This window comes from Castanea sativa, chromosome 9 (genome assembly GCF_040712315.1).
Source record: "Castanea sativa cultivar Marrone di Chiusa Pesio chromosome 9, ASM4071231v1".
NCBI lineage: Eukaryota > Viridiplantae > Streptophyta > Magnoliopsida > Fagales > Fagaceae > Castanea > Castanea sativa.
Genome location: NC_134021.1, coordinates 36,686,073 through 36,709,088, shown reverse-complemented (window position 1 = coordinate 36,709,088; position 23,016 = coordinate 36,686,073). Strand labels below are relative to the sequence as shown.

At 32.9% G+C, this 23,016-nt stretch overlaps 2 protein-coding genes across 11 annotated transcripts; both read right to left on the bottom strand.

Annotated features, from left to right (window-relative positions):
- Positions 1–3,893: 3,893 nt before the first annotated feature.
- LOC142609145 (uncharacterized) lies at positions 3,894–4,544 on the bottom strand. The gene has a single exon (XM_075780764.1). The coding sequence runs from the start codon at positions 4,542–4,544 to the stop codon at positions 3,894–3,896; it is 651 nt and encodes a 216-aa protein (XP_075636879.1).
- Positions 4,545–9,073: 4,529 nt separating this feature from the next.
- On the bottom strand, positions 9,074–22,680 carry LOC142609473 (UPF0481 protein At3g47200-like). 10 transcript variants are annotated; one of them, XM_075781060.1, is made up of 5 exons: positions 22,315–22,680; positions 22,014–22,105; positions 21,787–21,844; positions 15,405–15,676; positions 9,074–10,664 (listed from the first exon to the last, which is right to left on the bottom strand). In XM_075781060.1, exons 4-5 carry the CDS (start codon positions 15,618–15,620, stop codon positions 9,474–9,476), a joined length of 1,407 nt encoding a protein of 468 aa, XP_075637175.1. In that variant the 5' UTR covers positions 15,621–15,676; positions 21,787–21,844; positions 22,014–22,105; positions 22,315–22,680; the 3' UTR covers positions 9,074–9,473. The 10 variants fall into 10 exon arrangements, 9 of the variants coding, with proteins under 9 accessions (XP_075637175.1, XP_075637177.1, XP_075637180.1 ...); XM_075781062.1 differs by having other exon boundaries at positions 22,005–22,105; positions 22,315–22,647; XM_075781065.1 differs by having other exon boundaries at positions 15,405–15,626; positions 22,005–22,105; positions 22,315–22,647.
- Positions 22,681–23,016: the final 336 nt, after the last annotated feature.

The following is a 23,016-nucleotide window of genomic DNA, read 5'->3' as shown; positions in this document are numbered from 1 at the left end:
GATTTCTCATTTGGGTAAGTAATCTTCCACATTTGCACTTGACCATTCTCCATTTGTAGTCTTGAATTTGTTTGAGCATACTTATACCAGTATAACTCTAGAAAGATTGGAAGAAAGATGCTGGGGTCCCACTTGGGCCCATATAATCTCTGCTTTCCTTAGAAAATCCTCCAAGTCCTCACTGAATTTCCTTTCTAACAACACGTGATCCACCGAGCTAATATTGGATTGAATGAATTTGAGTTTTTCCTTTTCAGCTTCTACTTCAAACTCAAACACTCCAAACACTTCTCTGTTCCTGAGTACCAATTTCGATTGCATGTATCTAATTTACTGGTATAAAGGCATTTAAGCAACTCACACTTCACTCCCAAGCTTTCCTAATCTGTTCCTCACATTTAGAGTGGGTCAGCCATTATTGTTTTCGTTCCCTAAAGGGAGGTCTTCTATCTTATTTACTAGTTATCAAGCTGTCAAAGGTCTAAATAGCAGTAATGAAGAGCAGAGCTCTACTACTCAAGCACAGCAAGCCATCAAAGTGATGAAGAAGAAGAAAGATACTAGTAGAGATGCAAAGCAGAGCAAGAAAGTCATTTTAGTTAAAAACAACAAGTAGTTTAGATGTGTAAATGTAAAGCTACAAGTAGTTTTAGCAGTGTATTTAAATGACAATGAGAAGCACGTGTAAGATTTTGTTATGCACACGTGTTAGTGCAGTTAGAATAGGATTTCTTTTTCTGTTTTTCAGTTAGTTGGTTAGAATCTAGATTCTTCTTTTTCCCAGCTATAAATAGCTAGATGCAATTAGTTTCTAATTAATGAAATCATTCTCTCAATCATTTAGATTTCATATGGTATCAGAGCAGAAAATTGCTTTCACTTAGAGTTCTTCATTTTCCCTCTTTTTTGTTCTTCAATTTCTAGATTTTTCAATTCCAAAGCTTCTGAAGCTTCTTCAATGTCTTCCACTGATTCCTCTGCTTTTGCTTCCTTAAGCACCATTGATGTATCTTATCCTTTCTTTCTTCACCACGCTGAAAATCCAAGCACAGTTTTGATTTCACAGCCTTTGATTGGAAGTGAAAATTAATATCATTCTTCATCTTTTCCTTTATCTTCCTTCATTTTTGTCTCTTCTTATTCACACCCTCTTATTCTTCATCTTTCATTCTATGCATAGTTTTCCTTTACAAAAAAAATGTTCTCTCTCTCTCTCTCTCTCTCTCTCTCTCTCTCTCTCTCTCACACACACACACACACAATTTTTGGGTGGATTTTTATTTTTTATTTTTCTTGCATCTTTGCTTTAAGTTGATAATTTTTTATATTCTTTAATCTAATTTAGGTTCATGCGATTCAATTTTGTTTTTTGTTGTTTTTTTTTTTTTTCTCTCTTTGATTGTTAAATGTTATCCTATATTGTGTTATAAATGATTAAATATAAAAATATAATATTATTCTACTACATAGCATGATTTAGATAATTTAATTTGGTAGTTATTGTAATTTGAAAGTATGATTTTTATAGCGCTCAATTTAGATGTTAAACTATAAGACTTTAATAATTTTTGTTTATTTTTTAATTCTTTGTGGTGGACAAAGTACTCTTAATAATTGTATTATAAGTACTCTATAATGTCATTTATTTAGAGAAAAGTAAAGGTTGACTAAACAAAAATGATTGGATAAGAGACAAATTTTATCTTTCGCAATTTTACTTTAATTATTATTATTTTATAACAATGCATATAATATGTTCTGCTGATAATATGTTTTGGGTGGATGAAATTACAACTTTTGCAAAGAAAATAACCTTAGTAGATTATGTAAAACAAATTTTTTTTTCTAATTGGTCTAATTAATCATAGTTAAGTTTTATTAGTTTTTTTAGTTACTTTTTTCAGTGTTTTGGATTGTAGGCAGAAATAATAAGTTTGAGAAAGTTTGTTTAAAACTAAAAGAATAATTTTCAATTTTTATATTCTTTTTAATGATTCACAAAATGTTATGAATAAATTTTATTAAAAAATAAATATTTTCTTTAACTTGCCTTTTAAATTTCTGAGAAAAATTGTATTTCATTTTAGTACGACAAAAATTATTAAATTTATGATTTATGATTATTCTTATAATAAATAAAAATATAATTACAAAATACATTACTCTTTATTAAATTAGTTTAAATTGTATAAAAAAATTAATAAAACTACCATAAAAATAATTATCATGCGCAATGCGCAGGTTCACGGTTAGTTTTAATAAAAGCTACTACCATTGCTCTGTTTCTTTCTGCTTACAAAATACAGACTTCTAACTAAATCTTTAGAGGATGTGTGATCAAACTTCACAAGTTAATCCGCCATCTAGGAAGTAGACTTGTGTGTAACCACAGGCGTCCTGGCCATCAGTGAGAAGCCAATATCTCCCTTTTACTTGACTGGTCCTTATTGTGATTCCTCTTTTTCTTGAACATCCATCACGCACAGATGCATTAGAGGGGTGATCTAGTTCCAAGTACCATTGTAAAATTTCAAATATACAATTTTCCTTAAGATTTAAAGAAACAAAACTAGTGAGACACTATTAATGTTGCTCAATTCTAAGACTTCAGCTCTAAATTTTAGACATAGAACCTGACAAATATACTTGAGTTGGGAAAATAATTTTATTTATAAAGCTTTTTAACCCTTTTATATTGCCTCATCCTTCGATCTGTATTAGAAAACCATCATATCTGTCTTCAATGACAAAGCATTACCATTTGTCAAAATCATTAGTAGTCTCCTGGGAAGCACAGGTGCGGCATTTGGGCCGCCGCACCCGCGTCCGACGCCAGGACGCATAGGCAACGCCGCTGCCTGCGCGTCCGTGCCGCGTCGGGCATTAAAATAATCATTTTTTCGGCGCGATTCGCACCGATACGGCGCCGATTCGGGCTGACGCACACGAAATCGGGCCAACGCACGCGAAATCGGGCCGACACGCGCCGATTCGGCCCGAATCGGTCTGTATCGGGCGCAAACCGATACCTGCCGAAATATGCCGAAACCGGCCGATACTGGCTGAAACATGCCGATACTGGCCGAGATATGCCGATACCGGCCGAAATTCAAAAAAAAAAAAGCTTTAGTAGAGAGAATAGGTGCTGTTGAATGGCTCTGGAGCATGTTGTTGGACTTGGATTGGCAAGAAGTGTTTCTTCAACTTGCAATTTTAAATTTGGTCAATCTTAAATTTGAGCAATCTTCCACTTCCATATCCTATTGTTCTTAAATTTGGTATATATTTATATAATGTGAAAAAATTATGTTTAGCAATATATTAAAAATATAAATAAAAATATTTTTAATAATTTTTTAGTCACTGCACTCGCACTCTACTTTTTCAAAAATTGCCGAGTCCCGCACCCGCTTCCGCACCCGCACCCGCACCCGAATCCTGAAACGCACCCATGCTTCATAGGTAGTCTCCATACAAACCATCAGCAATCATTAGTAGTCTCAATGACAAAAGAAATTTGTTTGAAGTAATCATGTAAAGTAAATGCAAAGAAGCAAGACGATGATTTCGCAAATTCAGTAGAATAAAATGTATTCCGGAAATTGTAGCCAGGCTCTCTTGGCTGGCATTTGAAAATTCTACTAAAAAAAATAAAAAAATAATAAACACTTTAAGTTTCTTCCATACAAAAATTTCCTCTAATGAAAACCCATTAGCCAAACTCACTTGACCAACAGACAGTGGCAAAAAGATTAGACAAATCCCAAAAAATAAAATCGTTTCGACAATACTACAAAATCTCCTGCCTAATAAAAACCCTAATAGCCAAAAAAAAAAAATCCCTTGAGCAATTCAACAAAATCTCTTCTTTACAGAAAACCCAAACAGCCAAATCACTTAATGAACAAAGAGGGACGATGATGATATTTCCTTTGCAAGGCAATCCTGTTGATAGCAGCAAGATCCTTCACCTCTCTGCAATTTTCAAACTCTTTTCTTGCCTTCTTCATCAAGTTTCCCTTCTTTATGTTACAGATCTCATCACATCCCCTCTTTCTTGTGATGGGTTTCACCGCCTCACTAACCTTGAGTTGCCTACTCTGTTTCCTCTTATTCTCTTTCTTGTAAAGTTGCTTTACTCGATCAATCGCTTTGTTCTCAGCCTCAGCCCTTTCCTTCAGTTTAGCCTCATACAATAACACCCACTTGAATGAAACCTTCTTTTCCCTCATCCTTTGAACCACAACATCAGCCTTTGAAACCCCAAATTCCCTTTCGTAGAATTTCTTCCACAACTGATCAGTCACAAGGCTCAGATCTCTCCCTCTGGATTTGCAACACTTCTCCACATACATCAACTGATCAACATTGCAGTGTGGCAAAACCTTCTCGAGAATCGAAACATCACACGCAGCAAAAACCTGGAGATGGCGCGTGTCGCCCATACGCCCAGCTTGCGTTAGTGTGTCTATCATCTTCTCAATCTCAGGTAAACCAGACCCAGACACAGACCCATCTTCAATTTCATTGCCTTTTTCCACCATTATTTCCGCAGCAAATTTTTGATTCTCGGACATCCTTTGATTACTATATGATCAAGATGATCAGAACTTTCACCACCAGAAATAGAAAACGAGTTTGTAAAAGCAGAGCAGAGTTATACAGAGAGCAAAATTCTAAACAGAGCAGTCTTCTTAAGCCGGTCATATTTATAATAGACCCGTACATCACCGACTTGGTTTTCAACGGTCGAAAATACATAATGGGCTTAGCTAAAAATTTGAAATTTGAAATTGAAGCCCAATACGTGTGCTCTAGCTGTAACGCTCATGAGTTGGAGCCTCTGAGCCAGTTCTCATTGGGTTCTGTGGCCCAATACAGTTAATAGCTCACGCGGTTTCAACTTTCAAATTTACATAAAATAAAGACTAAAGAGTAAAGAGATAATTTTAACATAATTTTACCACAATAGCCCACGTGGGTATTACAACTTTTAACATAATTTTACCACAATTTGTCTACACGACGAGTTTTGAGTGGTGGAGTTGTAGATTTATATGGATCCACTATTTTTACTTTATCACTCACAGTTTACCATACAGGCAAGTTGTTTTAAAATTGTGATTTTAGCAATTTTGTTACGTAAATTTCCAAGTGACCTAATATCCCATTATTAGATTAATTTTTGTATGTAAAATATGAAATTAAATAAATTAAATCTAAAATTAACTAAATATATGGAGTTTTGAAAATAAAATATTACATGTTAAGTAAAAAAGTTTAAGTAAATTGTAAAAAGAAAATATCAAAACCTAAGAAATACTACAAAATGATAATAGTAGATTCAATGTTGAAAATATTTTCATATTTAATAATTTCACCTTAACTTAGAATGTGTCATAAAATTTAGTATACAACGGGAAATGGCTAAACATTAAATTTTATATCTATAATTTTTCTATAAATAGATTAAATATCACCTTAAAATTCAAATTAAAGATGATGAGAGTTTTTGTTTTACAAAAAAATTATATCCAGAATGAAAAGCAAAGAAAAAAGAAGAAGAAGAAGAAGAAAAAGAAAATGGGTCAACTTGACCCAACCTATCATTCTACTGGCCAGGTATGAGTTGACACATTTTTTTTTTTTTATGAATTTATATTAGGTTGATCCTTTAATTATAAAAAAGATTTTATTAACGTGTGCCCTTAGGGCACATAATAATATACCATTTTTAGAAAAAGTTTTATCGAGAATTGATTTCAATTCCCGATAAATTTTTTTTTCCAAAAATGAATGGCTTAATTTGTGCCCCTAGGGACACACATTGACCAGACTCTTTTAAAAATCATCTATTTGTGCCTATTTTTCTAATTCTATGTTCAAGCGGGTCAATAGGTCCAAGTCCAATTTTAATAGGTTTACTTATTTCCCATATTCAAAAATTTTTTTTTTTTTTCAAAAAAATTATTTATTTATTTATTTTTGTTTTTGTTTGTAAAGCTAACCAATGGAATTGAACAACCTTGTCTAAATATTGAGGAGGCAACAGGACCATATCAAAGAGTTTTAGGATCCGTTTGGTACGTGTGTTTAAATTACAATTTTCATTTTTTTTAGAAATACGTGTGGGTGAAAAAGTGTGAAAATACGTATAATTTTGTTTAAAATTGAAAACATGTGTTTAAACACGTGTACCAAACATGCCCTTACTATATCTAGAACATTTGTCAAATTACAATAATAAAGTGTTTGAAATTGTTGTTCCCATTTGGAAACCAATAGATAAAGAGTAAAATACGTTAAAAATGATAAAAGATGGCATATTGACTTTATTGAGTTTTATTTTATCACGTCCATTTATTATTGAACAATGCATTTAATTAAAAAAAAAAAAACCTACAATACTTAAGGCTTGAAAATTCAGCTTAGAAATTAGAATAAGTTTTTGAAGCCTTTTGTGGTTATTTATGCTGAGGATTTTTTATGTGTCCTTAAAGTTTTTAAGTCTCTCATAACGCCATACTATAGGGCCAGTAACGCAGGAGACTGTCTTATAGCTAGATGAATTATGCAACACATCCTTTTCTAAAGCATGCTATTTGGAGATCAACTAGCTAGATGAATTATGCAACACTATATTTTTTTAATTCTCAATTTTTTTTTTCAAAAATAATTAATTATTATGTACCTTAAGATACGCATTAACCAAACCCTTATTTTTATTTCTAAGGGTCACCGTACACTTTTCCCACCGGAATGACACAAACCATTTATTTATTTTATTTTTGGCATAAACCTTTTTGACCCATGAATAAACGATCATCTTTTTCTTTTTTTTTTTGATTGGAAAGAGGTCTGATTTCATTAACCAAGAAAAGGAGTACAACAAAGTGGGATACAAGTTTCACAGAGAAAATAGATTAGCTACAGTCAGCTAAAACAAGATGTCGCACAACAGGGGGAGAAAACCCCTTCCAGACCTGTGAAACTTCAGTTCGCCTAGCAAATTGGGCTAGCTCATGGGCGACCCTGTTGTAGTCCCTTTTCAAGTGCTTAAACTTCCAGCTTCTAAAGGAAAAAAGAATACCAAGGATGCTCTGAATCAGATGGCCAAGACTACCATCTGTTTCCTTGGAATTGATTCTTTGAATGACTGAAAGAGCATCAGACTCCACTATCACATCTGTCAACTTCAAGTCTCGGGCCAGCAACATGCCACACTCAATATCCAAAGCTTCTACCTCAAGAACAGAAAATTTACCTTGAAAGTATTTGCAGCACGCCGCCATAACTGCACCAGAGGAGTCCCTTATTACCACACCCACGCTAGAATTTTTTCCTCCTTCCGAAGTGGCCCCATCTACATTGATTTTGAATACTCCCGGAGGTGGCACCTTCCATCTCTCTTCATGCACAGGCTGGTTTGAGGAGAAGAGGGCTGAAGCTTCCTTAAAGTCATGTAGATATCTTCTAGCAAAATTCCAAATTTTGGCAGGGAGTTGGCAAGTAAATTCGAATGCAGCAAGGTTCCTATTATACCAGATGGACCATGCTATCCCAAAGAATATCTCTAGCTCTTGGGAGGTTCCTTTTGCAAGGATCATTAGGGCCGTGTCAGTTATATCAAATGGTTCAGGTTGAAAGGTCACCGGGCATTCTGTCCAATACTCCCAAACCTTCTTAGCAATGTCACATCTGAGAATCGTATGAGAGATGGACTCTGCTTCCTTGCCACAGCTGGGGCATGTTTCACCACAATTCACTCCTCTTCTTTGTAGGTTCAACATTGTTGGTAATGCATTCATACATGCCCTCCAAGCGAAAATACGCATCTTTGTTGGTATGTTTAGGTGCCACATTCGCTTCCACAATGGAGTTCTGTGACACCAAAAAAAAAAATTGGAAAAGTTAGACGTGGTGGAAGCATTGATGGCACTTTTTAACCAAAACTAACATAAACAAAAAGGCTAGTGTTTATTGCATACACCTGTGCAAATACACAGTGCCCAAATACTTCATATGTAACAGGTTTTTCACTTAAAAAAAAACTTTTAATTATCTTCTCCCAAGATTTAGCATGTCACTATTTACCACACTTTGGAAGTTTATCCCAAAAATTTGCCTTTTTTTTTTGGCACAAAGTATTTTTGAGATTTTAATATTTATTGGGGTTATTTTAGATATTATGTTATAGAATATTTCAAAAATGAAATTGGGTCCATGACAAAAATAATGGGGTAGTCGTACACTGTTTGTGTAGGTCGCTACTTATGTGACAAAGAATTTCACTATCTTGGGACGATTAGAGTTACTATCATTGTTTACTGGGACTTCCTTTCAAAACTCATAACACCTTCTCTTTCCAACCTTTCAGGATTAGTCAATAAAATATTCCATTAGAATTTAAATGATAGTCTAATGGAAAGGGAGTATTTGTTAGTTTCCAATACTTAGGGGGGGGGGGGAATTGCTCAATTTTAAAGTTTTGTGATCCAATTGTGAACTATCCAAAAAATCAAACAGAGAAAATATTTTTTCCCTGTTTATTATATTAATTCTAGAGTGTAACATATTGTTTATGTTCTACTGAGCATGCAATTGAAGCTACAAGAATCAATTGAATTACTTATAGGAGCGTGGAGAGTAGATAAGGAATATTAATATTTTAAAGAAAATTTTCCAAGTGTACTAGGGTTAGCATTTAACAACTAGGTTCCCTTACCATTTTTTATTTTTTTTTTTATCAACACCTGATTTTAAAGAGTTCAGGGTTTTTAGACAGTAAGTGAAACCACAATTATTTGTGTTGGTCAAGAGGACTACATGTAGGATTGAGTAAATTCTCCGACAAATGGACTTAGAAGTTGATAGTAGCACATGGTAACAACTTGTGAATGATTTCACTCTATTTTCGTCCATAGGCATAGGGCAAATATCAAATCAAGAAGGATTACATAAATTGTGGTTTCAAATACATAGTCTCTAATTCAAAAGTTTACCGATAAAAAAAATGCATATTGACATATAAATTCATACCCAAGCATACACCTAATATGAAAGTTCATGCATCAACAGTTTAACTACATAACTAAATCATATAATAGGGTAATATATTGTATCAATTGTTCATCTTCAAATTTTATTACATAATAACACACTCAATCCTCCTCACACATAAAATTCTGGCAGATAAATATCAGGTTTTTATCTCAAACACACATTACATCAAATTAAGAATCGAGTACATTGTCCACAGTGACTTATTTAAACGAACATGGGAGTTGGACAAAAGGAAAGTAAACAAACGGAATGACAGCCAAATAGGATGTACCAGAGGCAGAGAGGGAGAGAGGCCTATGTGAAATCCTGACAGGTACAGAACTCTTACAGGTTCTTTTATTGAACAACAATCTGAAAAGACATAGAATCAGCGTGGTTATGGTTATTTATATTAGGGATGGTGTTTCGTTTTACACTTCATAATATGCCAAGATAGAGTACACCGTTTGTACGACAGTGAGAACAAGTACAAAGAATGCGGCAAGGAAAGCAATGACCGTCCAGGGGCTACTGAAATGTGTATGAAGGACTTGAGATATCCAGGTCATTGACTTCAAGTCGAAGTACTCTTGGATTTGAAGTTTGACATTTTTATATATTACGGGGTTAGGCACCAAGTCGGTGCCCATCTCATTGAAGACTAGAGCCACTTCTTGGTCGCTGCCGAGGAAGTTGTGGAGTATGCCTGCTTTCCTGAGCTCAATAACGTCTTTGGGTTCATCAATAAGTGAATCAAGGAAAAATATGTAAGAGGTGATCCCAAAGTCATTGTCGAAATCTGGACACATCTCGTAGGCTATTAAGTTGAAGAACTTAGGCCCGGTTGAGTCATCCACTGTTATTTGAGGCATCCAAAGGATTCCCGGGTAGAAATTCCATTTTTTGGTGAATTCTATCTCTCCCAAGTGTATACTTTTTCTGGGCTTCAAATGGATTCCTACCTCTCTAAGCTCCTGCACACTGCGAAATGAATGCCACTTTCGTTCTTCTTCAGGCACTTCTTCATTGCCATTACTTTCCTGAGGGACACTTAAAAGTCTTTTCCGCAGAAGATCTAGAAGATGGATAGCTTCTTCATCATTTTCCTGTGGTATTTTTTCATCCGAATCGTCTAGCATGCTTTGCCCATTGATGAATTCTTTGATTGACATCCTCAACTTTTCCTCCTTTCTACTATTTTTCATCAAATCGTCAAGGAGTTGATAAGGAAGTTGATTCTCCAACAAGAACAAATCTTGTTGCACAAACGCCACTTGATCGTTTTTCATTTTGACATCTTCTAATGGGTCGTTAACAATCGAGTCTATGAACTGCAGTGTTGCACACCCGTCCACGAACAACATCCAAGCGAGGTCCTCATCACTATATTCCTGTGTTTCTTTCTCATCATAGTACTCCCTCAGTTCTTTGATTTTATCCTTAATAATACAATACAATTCTTCATCAGTCCTGCCAGTTTTTCCAATGAATTTGTCTGCCAACATAAGCTTGTACTCCTCTGTTAGCTGATATGCAGGCTTACCATGATGGATAGGACCGAGTGATACCACTCTCGGCTCACAGTACTTTCGGTAATGCTTGTGATCTCGCAGCATTACAACCTGATGGTTCCGCAATTTAGAAATTAACATAATCAATAACAGACACAAAATTAATAAATTGACAATAAATAATATGTTTTTTCAACACATTGAAATGCTATATATAAAATAATTTATAATAATAAGATATAAATATCGTGTGCATATAGCTTGCTTGATCAAGTACTATGAATATCTCGGTCCTTTTAGGCTTTCACATCACAGATTAAATATTTATCATATGTCTCAAGACTCAACCAATGTAACAAGTACAGTGACTTGTTACTCTTAGCATACAACATCCACTAAAGAAGTAATTTTTTGCCCACGATATGTCTTTCCTTGAAAAATCTTGGTTAACACCTTTGTGTTCTATGCAAAGGTGTTCTATATATGCAGTCAAATGAATAGATTAATTCAACAAGTTTATTATCAATTCCATACATAGGCAAATCTATTAACCACAATATCAAAATACCAAATCTAAGGCAATAATAATAATAATAAAATTAGTAAAAGCACTGTTTCAAAAAAAAAAAAAAAAAGTAAAAGCACAAACAAATTTAATAATAAAGCAGAAAATCAATGAAAACATCTTTAGCGGAAAAACAATTTAAGATCAAATCCCTTAGAAAATCTACTATAAAAAAACGGTTACAACAGTGGACTTGCGAAAATTAGTATAACTAGACTCTTAATTTTAACCTCTGCAAATGCTTCATTGGCCTTCTAACCACACAGGCCCCAAGACCCTCTAGAATCTTTCAATGGTGATTTCCTTCATGAACTCCTTATCTACACAAACTAGAACCTCTAGCACACTCAAATGAACCTCATTGAATATTTGCTGCAGTGATGAACTCACCGTGGTTTCAAAGAAAGGTTTAAGGCACAAAGTATTATCATCGATCATCACACATTTCTATTTCTTGTTTTTGCTCTCAGCACAAGGAAGTTTTTTTCTCTATATAGGCTCTGGAAGAATGCTTCAAGATTTGAAGGTTTCTACTTTGGTATAATTGCCTTTCTTGCCTCTTAAAATGTGAAACAAGTTGTTCATACTTTATATAGGGGCACAAAGTAAAATTAAAATTGAGCAACAATCCTTTTTCTAGTAGAATTAGGAGTATAGGTCACAACAGTTTATTGATGGGACAAATTTTTCACTTTAGTTATAGTCAAATATGTGTCTGTTTTAAGGCTCCAAATATCTACTTCCCAAAGAAACAAGTTTTGCTTAGAAATTCATTATAGTGCAAAAGAAACGGGCAAATGCCAAAAGATCAATAAGACATAATCTTTAAGTGATCAAAAGTTTTTCGTCTTTGATCTACTTCTAATCTAGACTTAACTCTTAACACAATTCTATTGATACAACCAAATTTTAATATGTGTTTATTCACCATAACAATCCTCATTTATTTCTTTTACATTTTATATATGCTGGGTTTACTAGATACAGTTTGAGACCTAAGACAACAATTTTAAATTGAAATTTTCTATATTTAAATATCAATTGAATAATATTATATATATATATATATAAATTTTTTATTGATTCTTTGTGCTTTTCGAGATGCAAAATTTCTAATAAATTCGTAAATTTAGGTTATGCTAACATCTCGTTTTCAATCACCTATATGAATAATCAATCATAACTAGGATTTTATCAATGTTAATCTTGAAAAACTTCTTTATACAAAAACAACTGTAATAAGTGTTGTCAATAATATTCTATAAGAAACACATACATTTAGTAAAGAATCTAGTCTTTTTTGTATAATCATTAATTGTGGTATCACATACCTAATTCATTATGATTATTTCATGTTATTTTTTGGTGTATTGATTCAATTTCAATATTTTATATATTTTTCATGTATTTATTTTTCATGTATGAGATTTTCATCTAATTTTTTATATTGATTTAAAAATATATATATTTCAAATCAACTCTCTCTCTCTCTCTCTCTCTCTCTCCAAATTGATAGTTGGGTAAATTACAAAGTTGGTCCCTATTATTTAGTCTTTACACCAGATCTCAATTTGGTTCATAACTTTTCAATTGTGTCAATTTGGTCCCAACATTTTCAGTGTCGTGTCAATTTAGTCCCTGCCATTATCACTTGGATGGAAAAAGCTAACGTGTTAAATGGAACAATAAAAAATTATTTTCCATGTCATACCATTTTCCAACTATACTATCATGTCAGTTTTTTTTCAATAAAAAAAATTAAATTAAAACTTAGACACGTACACACCAGAATTCCTAAAATCATTAACTCATCTTCATCTCCATCTCTTCTCCCCCCCCCCCCCCCTGCCCTTCACTCTCGTTAGCCACCACCCACCACCCATAGCCTTAAAAAAAAAAAAAAAAAAAAAACTCAATCTTGAAACCTTTGCTTTCCTCAGCCTTGGAGTGTGAATCGAAGCTCTGCCCAACAAATGGGTCATCTTCAACCCACGTGAATAAAATATGGGTTTGACGTTGGATTTAGGTGATAGATATTGTTGTGTTTGGGTTTTATTATATTCGGTGGTGTCATTGTGGTGGTTTAGGAGAGTTTTTTTTTTTGGTCTTTGATGATGCCATGCCATGGTGGTAGGATGGGTCTTTGGTTCGACTAAATGGTGGCTGGCTGGGTATTTGGTGGTGTCATGGTGTCGTGATGTGGGATTCTTGGTGGTTTTGGGTCTTGGGTTCTACAGGTTTTGTTTGTTGGTGGTACAACACAAAGAGAATTAAATAAGCTTATCAAAATTGGTTCTTATTTTAATATTCTTCTTTCTAAATGCTTATGAGAATTGGCTAGTTTCTCCTAGTTAATTGGAGTCCCAATTCTGAGATTGAAGTGGATTTACGGAGTAGGTGCACTTGTGAATACTCTAGCTATAGGATGTGTTGTTAATCCAGCACAAGAAGATAACACTCCTTTCTTAGAAACAGTGAAGGAAGAGTCTACTCTTAGCATGGTTGTTGGGGCAGCAAGGTTCCTTGCCAGGAGGAAGATCTTCCACCACCAACGAGAGAGAGAGAGAGGGAGAAGAGACAAATGAGTTAATGATTTTAGGGATTTTGGTGATGACGTCTCTAAATTTTAATTTTAATTTTAATTTTTTTTAATAAATTTGACGCGGAGGTATAATTAGCAAATGATGTGGCATAGAAAACAATTTTTTGTTGTTTCGTTTAACACATCAGCTTTTTCCATTTAAGAGATAACGACAAGAACTATATTGACACAATCCTGAAAATGTTGGGGGATTAAATTGACACAATTGAAATGTTAAAGACTAAATTGAGATATGGTGTAAAGGATATGGATCAATTTTGTAATTTATCCTTGATAGTTTTAGCAGACAATTATAAGTAAAAAAATATTTAAAAGTTAAATAAACACTAACTCAATATAAAATTATAATATAATAAGGATAAGATAAACGTTACAACATATAAAAATAGAATCTAATTTACAACATATAAAAATAGAATCTAATTTATGAACGCACTATTCTTTCACTTAACAATATAATGATTCAATGGCCTTAACCTGTGCCAAAAAAAAAAAAAAAAAATTCAAAACATAACTAATACTAACTAAATCAAGATCAATTTCATTGGATAATCCAATATCATAAATTTGGCATAAAATTTAATAAAATAAAAGAAGAATTTTACTTTAAAAAAATAGTTTTCTAGTACCTAAGGAAGATGAAGCAAGTCCAAGAAAATTGAAATATCTAATTTCCAACTTTGATTTTGGTGTTGAGGGATAGAGAGATTGTTTTGGTGCGTGGTCATGTGTGAGATTTTGTGGCTTATGTTGATAATGTAACCTATGGGATATTTGTTACAAAAATTAAAATCTCTAGCTATTAGAGGAAATTAATCATCAATGATTATTTGACCTTAACTCACAATTTTGGAGCTTTTATCTAAACGGCTAAACTTAGAGTCAATTCAATGTATTAGGGGTGTACAGCAGATCCGATCACCCGACCCACTCGCTCCACTCGCCTAAAACCGAACTGACCACCGCCTAAACCGATACTTGTGGCGGTCGACGGTGTGTGATCTCCTCCAAAACCTAACGGGAGTAGGTCTAGTGTCAGGTGTTCCCTCTAAAACCCGATTTAAACAGACTCCATAGTCCCTCCACCCAAAAATCTCAAAACACATTAGAATCCTCCATTTCTACCAAATGTTTGGCCTAGAGTTGGAGAAAATACAATGATCTCTACCCTAATCTGTGGCGAGATCTAGCCAAGATCCCGTGATCTCCGCCTAGATCTTGCTGAGATCTGAAGATTCTGATGAGATCCCTCCTAGCACCATTGCCTTCTTAGTTTCAACCGAAACCAACTCAATATGAACCAATCTGATCACCGTTTTAGTCGACGCCGGGCTCTCCCATCTGCCACCTCGACAGTCAAGTCGATTTCAGGTTAGACACAAACCCAACTCAGACCGACCCGTGAACAGCCCTACTATGTATATACACATCATAAAATCGTATAGAATTTTTTTATATATAGTTAAAATACTTAGTTACAAATAAGGAATTAAATCACTAGAGAATGGAGAAATAAATCATAACTGGTGGAAATAAATATTTTGTAACAACTATTCTGACTTAATGGGATATGAAATGAATAGCCGAATAGGACTTTTATTTTTTATTTTTTTTTTGAGAAACATGAATAGCACTGGATTAATAAAAGGACTATTTTACTTTTATTATAATGCATTAACACAACCTTTCGTATCTTTGGTGTTGTTCCTAGTTGCACTTTGGCTTGCGCCTCCTTTAATTTCTTAAACTTCTCCTTGGAACTGGTACTGCCTCTCTCTTGGATTGTGATAGTCAGCTTATGGGTTTCTCCAGCGACAATGACAGGTTGATCATTGTCTCTGCTTGATTCACCAGCTTCTTTTCTCGAATGGAACTCCTCCACGGAAATTACGTGCTCCATTCCGGCCTTGGTGAGTGTTTACAAAAACAAGGTAGCTTATAATTGGTATGATTAACCTATTGTTCAAAAAATAAGCATTATATTGGCCAAGTGAGCATGGAAACGTAAGCTTGAAGCATTTAGAGTCTTAACATTATTTATATACCAAGTATGGAATCAATGGTACACACTTTTGTGCACTAATAACTTCTTTAACGAGTTTATCAAAAAAAAAAAAAAAAAACTTCTTTAACGACTCAAGTTTGTTGAAGCTGTGTATGAGAACGAAAAAAGCTATTTTCTCACCTTTTACAAAACAAGCTTGTTATTTGATTTACGAATTTGAAATTGTGCACTTTTCCAATAAGTTAACAATTTGCCTAGAGTCATACATTTTGCCACAACTTACACATATATAAACCTAGGATTGAATTATAACACTTACATATGGGTTCCATCACTGTTACTAGGTGAAAAGTATCTACACAATGTTAGAATATTTTCGTGAATGTCCAATCACCACTTATGCATATGCAAGCTATGAAAAAGTGTGTTCTTAAACTTTTTCATAAACTAATGGTTGTACCTTCATTTTTATGCAACTGACTGGTTTTTTTTTTTTTTTACAAGATATAATTTCTCTTCTAACCTAATCTAAGTGTATATGTATGTGAAACTCTCTCTTGGAGATTTGAACACCGACCTTTGCCCCCCACACCCCACAAGTATTTATACTTATAAAATGACTACCGCACCAAGAGTGTGTGGTAGCTGACAGTCTGTTATTAATATTTGATATACATTCACTTTTATTTGTTATGTTTCCTCCAATGGACCAGTGGCTAAGGGACGAAGTGGCCATGCCACTAATGTGCACAAAATATATAAAATAAAATACTCATATTTGCATATTTAGTTTTACTTTTATGTTATTTTGTCACTGATTATGAATTATCTTTGTTTTATTGGTATAAAAAAAAAATTAAAATTAAAATTAAAAAAAAAAAGCTTTACATGCTAGTGGGTTTTATCTAAGGGATATGAATAATCTCTAACTTAAGTAGGTTGAACCCAACTCAAACTTAGAGTCCTACAAGATGTGGAGAAGCCTCATCAATTAAGAAAGGAAGCCAATTGGAGAAAAATATTAAAAAAAAAGGTCAAAATTCGTATTCAGCCACGACTAAGCTTGACATTTTTTTATGAGATAAAAACTTAGGCATAGTACATGAAGTTCCTTAATTAAATTCAAACACGTGATCGTATTGACAAATAAAATACAATGTTATCTTTTATCTTTACTAAAGATAATTAATTACCACCGCGCACCATTGGTGCGGTGGTTACTCCACAATTATAAATGTTTGTGGATGTGGGAGGTAAGAGTTAAGGTTCAAGTCTCCAAGAAGAGTCCAAATCTTTTGTCCCACTTTTCTTGCTCCACTCTATACTCCACCAATAAAAACTTGTCACGTGTTCATCTAATTAATTAAATACTATCATTATTGAATTATTAATGCTACGGTTATTAATTAATAGTAGTATTTAATTAATTAGGTGAACACGTGACAAGTTTTTATTTGTGAAGTATAGAGTGGAGCAAGAAAAGTAGAACAGAAGATTTGGACTCCTCCAAGAGGGAGCTTTACACACATATACATTTAAATTAGGCTAAAATAGAAATTCTATATATCTTGTATCAAAAAAATACAAAGGATAATTAATTCAATGCAATTAATTTTACCAAGAATTTGGAAGTTTTATTCTCAAAAAAAAAAAAAATTTGGATGTTTGCTATTATTTATCCATATTTTAATTTAACTTTTATAATTTAAGAATGTGCAAATTAAGAACTATTAATACTTTATTTAAAATAATGATGTTGACAATTTAGAAAACATAACACCTATGGATGCTTTTTATGAAACTTCATTTTTCTAAGAACATCTTAAGGATCTCCAAGGACAAGTTCTATTGTAAATAATTTAGTTGTTTAAATTAAAAAAAAAAAATTCTAAACTTTTTATATACATATTTGATACTTTTTTTTTGTTGATAAATTTAATAGTTATAATGGGGGAGATAAACTTGGATCATAGACATTTCAATTCAAAACACCAAGAGATGCCAGTTGAGCTACAAAATTCTTAACATATATATTAATAATTGATTATTTTAATTCTCTAAAGGAGTGTTAATTACAAGTTTAATTGAGATATTTAATTTAGTAAATTTTTTAAATTTTTATTTCCTTTTATACCTACTTAGTAACATCATAATAATTGATTAACGATACATCTTAGCACTTATTTATTAAGATTGATAAACGCTTTTTGTTCAACATCTGTTGATTTGTAAAATATTTCATTTAAATCTTAAACTATCTCCATACTTTATATATATATATATATATATATATATATATATATAAATAAATAAAAATATCTAATCTATCACATTTTAATTTGAGTCCTAATATGATAAATTTTTTACTCCACTATCACGCACCACTACTACCAAACGGGCATGCCAACGGGGGCTTGGTTGAGTGGGTAAGGTTTGGACGCTTCGTGCAACACACCTAAGTTTGAGTCCCGCTGCCCGCAGGAGTCCGTTGGTGGGTATACTTGGTGGAGGGTGTTCTCACAAATGTTAGGTGTCTTCCACACAGTTTGGTACAGGAGGGCCCCTGAGATCGGGCTACCCCTTCCGAGGCCACTGGCTCCCTGCCTAGGGGTGTAATATAACCATAAAGGCCCCCATTTTTCATTCTCAAACAAAAAAAAACAAAAAAAAAACTACCCAATGGGCTTGGTTTACAGCAGCATTTCCTAAAGAAAGGAGAAAGCATGTTACAGTTTTTTAATTATTAAGTTTGGCATAAGCTGGGATAAAAAAAAAAATGCATAAGCTCTTTTGCAATAAAAGTTTTGTTCGATTGTACTTAAAATAGAAGTCACGGTTATCTTTTCTCAAAAAGAGGTAAAGGAATAGGATGCTGCTTCAGATTTCAGACACTGAGAACAAATGTAATAGACGAGAGATCAACCGTGAAGCTGGTGGAATAATGAAAAATCATGTACAATATAATAAAATTTTGGTCTTAAAAATCATGGTCATGACCACATACCCACATTGTCTTTATGCCAAATGGCTACCCTTCTCTCATCAAAAAAAAAAAAAAAAGGCTACCCTTCATTAAAGAACTTTTATCAACTACATAATTCCATATAACTAATGTGATTTCAAATTAAATTCTGGATTTCAAAAAGAGTAAAAGTATAAATATTTTAATCTTTTCATGCCACTCCCTCAATGTGGATACTACTAACTAAAAGTTGTAGAAACATCACATGCCACAACTTTTAACATAACTTCACCACAACTTGCTCATAAAAAAATTATAAAAAAAAAAAAACTTTACCACAATTTGTCTACACGATGAGTTCTAAGTGGTGGAGTTGTAAATCCACATGGATCTACTATTTTTACTCTACTACTCACAGTTTTCCATGCAAGTTGTTTTAAAAATTATGGTCTCAGCAAATTTGTTACATAGATTTCAAGTGACCCAATATCCTATTATTAGATCACTTGTTGTGTAAAATATGAAATTAAATTAAATCTAAAATTAACTAAATATATGGAGTTTTGAAAATAAAATATAACATGTTAAGTAAATAAGTTTTAAGTAAATTGTAAAAAGAAAATATCTAAACCTAAGAAATACTACACAATGATAATAGTAGATTCAATGTTGAAAATATTTTCATATTTAATAATTTCACCATAACTTAGAGGGTAATGCCATAAGTTTTTTAATGTATAATATAGAATTGTGTCATAAAATTTAGTATACAACGCAAAAGGGCTAAACATTAAACTTTATATCTATAATTTTTCTATAGATAGATTGAATTTCGCCTTAAAATTCAGATTGAAGATGATGAGAGTTTATGTTTTTTTTTTAAAAAAAATTATATTCAGTATGGAAAAAAAAGGGGGTAAATTAGTGTTGGCAGCACGTGCAAGGCACATGCTTGGTCTATTAGATGATTATATTCTACCAAAAATCACTTAGTGCTAAATATATGCAAATCATACAATTATATATTGTAATCCTTTGTAGTTCCCTAAAGCCATCTAAGATTCACCAAAATGCAAAACATTTTATGTAGTTCTTGTATGTGCAACATTACATGATTGAACCATTAGTTATCAATCAAGCTCACACTTCTACACTTAAATTTACAATTTTTATCTAAAACTACTTATGAATAAACAAGTTAAAACATTAAACAACAAAAAAATTAAATAGAAATTTTCCAAAACTAACATCATTGCCCACAACTAAGGCCTATCCCACAAAGGTCTCAAAGCTACGACCAACCAACAAAGCAAGAAAGCAAGCTACAATCGAAAACACAAAACCCAAGTCCTTTTCTCAAACCACCAAAAACTTGACCTTTGACCAATGTCCTTATCACAACGCAACCATACCATCCCAAAATTCAACTTTGCTGTATCATCATAACCGTCTCATTCTTCTATAGGTGAGTGTCGTAATATTCTTAGCACAATCAACTTTCAAGTCAGGATGAAATATATATATATATATATATATATATATATATATATATAGCTAATTTATAAATAATAGCACTTTGATAAACACTGTGAACAAAGTTCAAGGCTTAGAACCTATTAGGTGCCACCAGTTTGATTTAAATTATAGAAGAAACACCTAGTAACTTCCAATTCTAATACTTTCTAAAGTGTAAATAGATTGCCAATATAAATAACAACCTTATGCATTACTCTCCAACAATAGACTATAAACCCCATCACAAGTAAGTCCACTTGCTAAAGCTGATTCCCAACAACTTTACAATTATTCTCATTTGGTTCATCAACAACTATATAAAAGAATATAAAAAAATCTCCAATTAAATTAGCTAAAGCATATGGTATGACAACAAAATCATAGGAAGCATATACTCTGCCAATACTCCCAAGTGAAAAGCGAAAAATAGCCCAAAAAACTCACTCCCAAATCTTAGCACCAAAATGCTATTATATATCAAATAGCCATCCAGTACCCTCTTGTCCTATCTACAAGTCAAAATGTTAAAGCACACAACTATATTAGTAAGACCTAATGGGTTCTTCAGCAACCAAATTGAGTTTTATATGAATTTATTTTACCATACAAAACATTTTGCATATATAAAAATATATATTCTCATCAATAGTAAAGAGTTTATGATGCAATAACATGATTTAAAAATAAATTAATCTAATCAATCAATTTTCTGAAACATATAATTACAACATGCATACAAAAATATTTTACAACATGGATACTATAAATCACGAAATTTTGCAAATAGTGTGTATGTGTGTTTTTATGGGAAGGAACAAAGAAATGGGGAAAATAAAGACTTGGCTAAATGGTTAATGAGCAAGAAGAGCCCCACACATAAGAAAGGGAAAAGTAAAATTGCAAAAATCTTATGAGCATAAATTAACTCTAGTAGAGACAGGAACTTAATCTTCAATGAACAAAAGGCCAAAAAACTCAAAGATCCAAGCTTGAGTTTATGTCTCCAATGCTCTGTTATAATATTAACTGCTTGCTTACAAATTGTTGTATATAATTCCAAGTTTGAATATTTATTCTAATGAAGATAACAAGAAGGGAATACAAGTATTGTGATGTTAAGTCTTATCATGCTTGAGGTGGCTGTATATGAACCTTACTTGAACTCCAAATTTTAATGAAGAAAAATTGAAACTAAGATTATGAACCTGAATATTAGTCCTCATGCATTATAAATTCTTTCTTGGATTTCATTGCTCTTTTAAATTTTCAGTTGTAATTTATTGCCAGGAAGTATTATAAGTATATCATGTGTATTTTCATCACAGCCACACATAATATCCCATTCTTCTGATTTCACAAAAAAAAAGAAAAAAAAGAAAAGAAAGGTAAAACACCACTCTATTACCCAAACTTATAAGATTTTAACTTATCCCGGACCAAACTGACTCACTACATTAACCTCATCTTGATCCATTACTCAAAAACAAAAAATACAAATCACCCATGTTATACCTTGAATCAATGTATTAAATATTTACACCCAAAAAAAAAAAAATCAATTTTTGCCAAAATTCAAAAGCATACCTTACTGATATCCAAAAGATCAGTCCCTGCTTTTGAATCGCACAGCTCAGCTTGGTGGCTACAAATCCAATATAACTAATTAGCACCCAAAAATTTATTTAAACCAAAAAGAGAGAGAGAGTATATATTCGTAAAAATAGAGAGAATGGCATGAGACTAGGCAAAAAGGAACAAAAATGAACCAAATTAAACTGGAAATTTTAGAGAGAGAGAGAGACGGATGTTACCTGTCTTGTGTTAGCCAAAAATACCAAAAATGGAACCAAATCCCCCTTTCTTTATTATCTGTTTCTCTATTCCTCTTTCAATCTCTTCTAACCTAAAAAATTAGAAACCCAAGTAAAAGTTAAGAAGAAAAATAAGCCAAAGACACCCAAAATACCCACAATACCATAAACCTAAAAGACCCAAATTAGGAAACAATCAAGGATTCTAACCCACAAGGAAACAAATACAAACACAGATCTCAAGAAAAAAAAATTGAAGAAACGGAGAAATAAAAGAAGAAGAAGAAGAAGAGATACTTACCGCAAAAATGATGAGTCAGTCTTCCTTCTCTCTCTCAACTTCCAAGAAAACCATACCCACCCACAATCTCCACCAACAATCTGAACTTCCAAGAAAAGGACATAACCCACGGCCATCCTTTAAACCACACAATCCTCTACCCGTACAAGCGTAGATAGTGGCAAGTGACAACCTGTAAGAAAAGGACTCAACCCTCTGTCTTTGAGCCTTATCTCCCCAAATATGTACCAATTGCAACGGCACCACACACGTACTCAGCTAAGCTTATCTCTCTGTCAGAGTCTGCCAGAAGAAGAACATGTTTCTTCCAATTTTGCCCGCCAGACTTGATTTTCTTTCCCACGCAAAAACGTTTGGTGAAGAGATGTGGCCATGGGTAATGTGCTTTCTTTTAAATTAAAGCCCATATAAGCCCAAATAAAACAATAAGAAGCCCAGATTAAACAATGGTAAGATAAAGATAAAGCAAATGATGAGATGATATGAAAGGGTGAGTTTGAGATAGTGATCGACTAAACCAAAAATTTACTGCAGAGGTATTCACTCTTTTTATATAGTTAATAGAAGACATTTATTGAAGGAAAAATTTTGGTTTTGTATCTCATACAAAATACATAGCGAAAGTAGTAAATAAGGACCTATTTCATTCCTGATTGATAACTTGCACTATGTAAATTTCAGAATTTAAAAATAAGATAGCGT

What these genes read in the sequence shown, in the direction of transcription:
- LOC142609473 (XM_075781059.1), bottom strand. Translation starts at nt 22,430, where the DNA reads ATGGCCGTGGGTTATGTCCTTTTCTTGGAAGTTCAGATTGTTGGTGGA. An exon ending in ACTGACTCATCATTTTTGCG is followed by an intron (nt 21,845 to 22,314) that starts GTAAGTATCTCT and finishes TTGGATTTGTAG; the next exon opens with CCACCAAGCTGAGCTGTGCG. An exon ending in ATCTTTTGGATATCAGTAAG is followed by an intron (nt 15,627 to 21,786) that starts GTATGCTTTTGA and finishes ACACTCACCAAG; the next exon opens with GCCGGAATGGAGCACGTAAT.
- LOC142609145 (XM_075780764.1), bottom strand. Translation starts at nt 4,544, where the DNA reads ATGGTGGAAAAAGGCAATGAAATTGAAGATGGGTCTGTGTCTGGGTCT.